The sequence below is a fragment of the Vicugna pacos genome, chromosome 17, assembly GCF_048564905.1.
Source record: "Vicugna pacos chromosome 17, VicPac4, whole genome shotgun sequence".
Classification (NCBI taxonomy): Eukaryota; Metazoa; Chordata; class Mammalia; order Artiodactyla; family Camelidae; genus Vicugna; species Vicugna pacos.
The window spans coordinates 20,850,943-20,854,874 of record NC_133003.1 but is presented as its reverse complement, the minus strand read 5'-3'; the positions used below and the strand labels follow the sequence as shown (position 1 = coordinate 20,854,874).

Sequence of the window (3,932 nt, the reverse complement as noted above, 5' to 3'; positions counted from 1 at the left end):
CTGAGTCTAGAGAGCAGGATGGAGGGTTACTGACTGTCTGCCCAGGTGCTGGCTGACTGCATGAGTCTTTGGTTGGAGGTGGTGCTGACATCCATTCATCGAACTTTAACTAGATGCCTACTGGGTGCCAGGCGGTGTGTAGAGCTGGAGGTTGTGTGGTGAATACACTCCTTCAGCCTCGTTCTCAGGAGGTCACAGTGAGGAGGCCGAGAGGGTGTAGGACACAGCCTGGTCCCTCCGTCTGCTGGACGACTCAACCCTCTGGAGCAACCCTGCTCATGAAACTCCCCCATGGGGCCCAGGAGAGGCCAAGATGTTGTCAGGGAGATGGAGAAACCATTTCTTCACCTTGCACAGGAGGCAGACCTCACCCACTGCCAGCAATCCCCTGAGGCAAGAGCGGGGCCTGAGGCAAGTCCAGCTCACACCCTGGCCGGGGGCAGGGATGGGGCAGGTGGGGAAGGCTCCTGCTTGAGCAATTGCATCAGGCCCAGGCTGAGCATAAAGGAGGGTCCTGTGGGCTGGGAGGTGGCAGACTCGGGGACCATGGAGACCCAGAGGGCCAGCCTCTCCCTGCGCCGCTGGTCACTGTGGATACTGCTGCTGGGACTAGCGGTGCCTTGGGCCAGCGCCCAGGCCCTGAGCTATAGGGAGGCGGTGCTTCGAGCTGTGGATCGCCTCAATGAGCAGTCCTCAGACCCCAATCTCTACCGCCTCCTGGAGCTGGACCTGCCGCCCAAGGCTGTGAGTCGGGGAGGGGCTGGGGAGGGAGGCGTCTCCCGCCAGGCTTGGCCACACTGTCCCTCCCTTTGCTCGCGCTGTACCTCCTGTCAGGAAGGCACCTCTCCCTCTAAGTGGGATCCCACCTCTCACAGAAATCCTCCCAGAGCTGGGTCCCCTCTCCTTGTGAGAGTCTTCTGCCTGGCATCTCTGCTGTGGGAACAGAGCCCTGACAGCCCGCTCAGGCTCCAGGGACTCCTGGGGGCTCCAGGGATACGCTGGGCTCACTGGCTCTGGGATGTGACTTCCCTGCTTCCAGTCCCCTGTGCACCCCAGTGTCTCCCCACCAGGGAAGGGCTGTGCTCAGCCTAGGGGTTCCAGTGACTAGGTCTTTCCCTGCAGGTGTCCCCTGACTTCCCTCAGCCCCTCCAAGAGGGAGGTGCCCCTCAGGAGAGCGGGTCTGAGGTCCCCTCCTTCTCCCTGTGTACCTGGGAGCCCAGGTCCAGGCTGTGTCCTCTTCCCCTCTGCTCCCAGCCCCCAGCCCAGGGCCAGGCACATGGGACGGTCTTTCAAGAGGGCTGTTCTGCTGTGGGGAAGGGAGACAGGTCACCCAAGGAAGCATGAGCCTGAGCCAGTCTCCCCACTTTGATCCTTCAGCAGGACGAGGACCTAGATGCCCCAAAGCCTGTGAGCTTCACGGTGAAGGAGACCGTGTGTCCCAGGAGGACACAGCTGCCACCGGAGCAGTGTGACTTCAAGGAGAAAGGGGTGAGGCTGGGAGCTGTGAACGCTGGCGGATGCGTCCCAAGGACCCGAACAAGAGGCTCCGGAGGGTGGTTAGCAGCCCCTGGGGTGAGGCTGTGTGTTTATGGCTCAGGGATTCCAGTCTGAACTAGAGGTTTCCCTTCCAGGTGGTGAAACTGTGTTTGGGGACAGTCACTCTGGACCAGGTCAAGGACCAAATAGACATCAGTTGTAATAAGGTGAGTGGCCCTTCTTGTTTTGAGCTGCTCCGGGGAGAGGCGTGGAACATCATTTGGACCAGTTTTGTTCTTTTTCATTCAGGGCTTCCCACCCTGGCTCCCCCATCACCTGAGCCCAAGTCCCCAGCCTGGGCTCTGCAATCCCTTAGAGCAGTGGTTTGTTCTCTAAGTGGCATTCTCACCTGGGAACTAGATGGAAAGGCAGGTTCTTAGTCCACATTCAGACCTACTGAGACAAAGTTGGGGTGGGTCCCAGAAATTTGTATTTTAAGAAGCCCTCCTGGGGATTCTGACTGTGCTGAAGTTTGAGAGGCACTGACTACAGTAATGGGATTTCTGCCTCTGCTTCTGTCCAGCTGTGGTGGCCAGTGATCCGGGGAGGCCTTGGCATCTCTGTGTCCTGGTTTTCTCATCTGTCTATGGGAGTAGGGATTCAACCACGTGCTCCAAACTTATAGCCACAGGGTGAATGGGACCCAAGCCTCCAGGAGTGGCTCAGGAGTAGGATGTGTAGAAAGGGACCTGATTCATTTTGATTCAGGATCAGTACTGACAAGAAGCCTGTTTCTTCCTGGTTCACAGCTCCAGAGTGTAAGGCGATTTTTTCCACGACCATTTCCACCTGGACCCTTCCCATTTCCCCCTTTCCCACCAATCCCCCCTATACCACCATTTCCATTTCCTGGGCCGATTATTAGAGGACGACGGTGAAGGATTGGCTGATACCTTGCCCATCAGAGGATTCTGTTGAATTGTGAGCCCAGGGAAGTCCTAAGGGTCTTCTTTATTCTGGCTCAGTGTTTCAGATTCTGAAATAAATTGTTCTGAAAACAACTTCCTCCAGGTATCTCCCACTTACTGTGACCAGGTCCTAAACTCTGGGAGCCGAGTGTGTGTGTGGGTGTGTGCAAGCGTGTGTTTGCGTGTGTGTGTATCAGTGAATGTGGTCATTTCCGTGCGCACAGAGATGGGTGAGGCAGCTGTTCCTTCCAGGAGGGCGGGGGGAGGCAGTGGGACCGGGAGGGACAGCACACGGCTCCATTCTCAGGAACCCCCATGCCCTTCACACTCCCCCGCACTCCTCGTCCTCCACCAAGTAGGGGCTTAAGCAGACCTAGTGTGAGTGCAGTGCTGCTGGGGATGCTGTTCCTGCTGGTATGGAGGTGACAGTCCAGGAGGACCAGGCCTCTTGTTAATCACTCAGGGAGACACATCTCAGTCTCCTGCTGGTGGACTCTAGGGTCAGCCTGCAGGTACAGTGCCCAGATTGTTCCACTTCCCTCACAATCTGAAATCTGCAAGAGCTCCCCCACCCCGGTGCTGGCCTTTGCTCTGGGCATTGAGACACATCAGTCTTCTGCGGGGTCTCAGATTTCAGGTGTGGGCTTGTGTTCAGGGATCCAATGGTACCACAATTGGCACCATTAGAAGCAAGCCTCCTGCTCATCGGGGTGAAGGGCTCTGCCTGAGTGAGAGACACACACAGTGACACACAGGCCGCATGTGTGTTTGCCTGGGGGTTTCAGACACTGTCCCGGTCCTGCCCACTCCCCACTCTGTAGCTGACCTTTGCTGGGGGGCAGACTGGAATCACGGGGGAGGCGGCAGTCCCGGGAGCAGCCTCAACCAACCATTGCTGGGACTTTTCCCTCAATGGTGGAAAAGTCTCTTCTGTTCCTCACTCCTTGGGGGGCCCACTCCCAGATGTGGCCCCCCTCCCTGAGGTCCCCAGCTGGGTGGAACCCCTGTCCCCACTTCAATGACCTGTCCATTGACTTGTCCTCTTCTGACTTCGAGTACTCCCCTGTCTCAGTTCTCTACTCTGCTGCTGGTGCTTCGAAGGAATCGCCTCCCAGAGCACCTGCTTCCTCTTGAGTGCTGGCCTGAGCTCTGCTTCAGGGCCAACCTGCAACAACACACAGAGCCCCGTGTGTCAGAGGGACAGCGGGCGGGACCGCGCAGAGCACGTGCTCTGTAATCAGTCAGGCTCGTCTGTTCTTGGGGAGCAGGTGGGGCTGATTTTAGGCAGGTTAGAGGAACCCATGCTTCTCACTCTACGTCACCCCAGGTTGAGGCAGGAAACCTCACAGAGGAAACCCAGGGACTGTGTCGTGTGTCTGCCACAGCATACAAGACTGCAAGAGCTACTTGTTAAAATTTCAGGATTTGCCAAGCTGGTCACTAAATTCTTGATCGCTATAAATCAGCCTTGGTGGAAGAATTTACAGC

General features: G+C 57.1%; 1 protein-coding gene across 1 annotated transcript; it reads left to right on the top strand.

The window, feature by feature from the left end:
- The first annotated feature begins 546 nt into the window (after positions 1-546).
- LOC140686660 (protegrin-2-like) lies at positions 547-2,414 on the top strand. The gene is made up of 4 exons (XM_072940865.1): positions 547-744; positions 1,378-1,488; positions 1,632-1,703; positions 2,286-2,414. Exons 1-4 carry the CDS (start codon positions 547-549, stop codon positions 2,412-2,414), a joined length of 510 nt encoding a protein of 169 aa, XP_072796966.1.
- Positions 2,415-3,932: the final 1,518 nt, after the last annotated feature.

Excerpts from the sequence above, each read along its gene's own strand:
- LOC140686660 (XM_072940865.1), top strand. The coding sequence starts at position 547 with ATGGAGACCCAGAGGGCCAGCCTCTCCCTGCGCCGCTGGTCACTGTGG. Across the intron at positions 745-1,377 it reads TGGACCTGCCGCCCAAGGCT|CAGGACGAGGACCTAGATGC; the intron begins GTGAGTCGGGGA and ends TTGATCCTTCAG. Across the intron at positions 1,704-2,285 it reads TAGACATCAGTTGTAATAAG|CTCCAGAGTGTAAGGCGATT; the intron begins GTGAGTGGCCCT and ends CCTGGTTCACAG.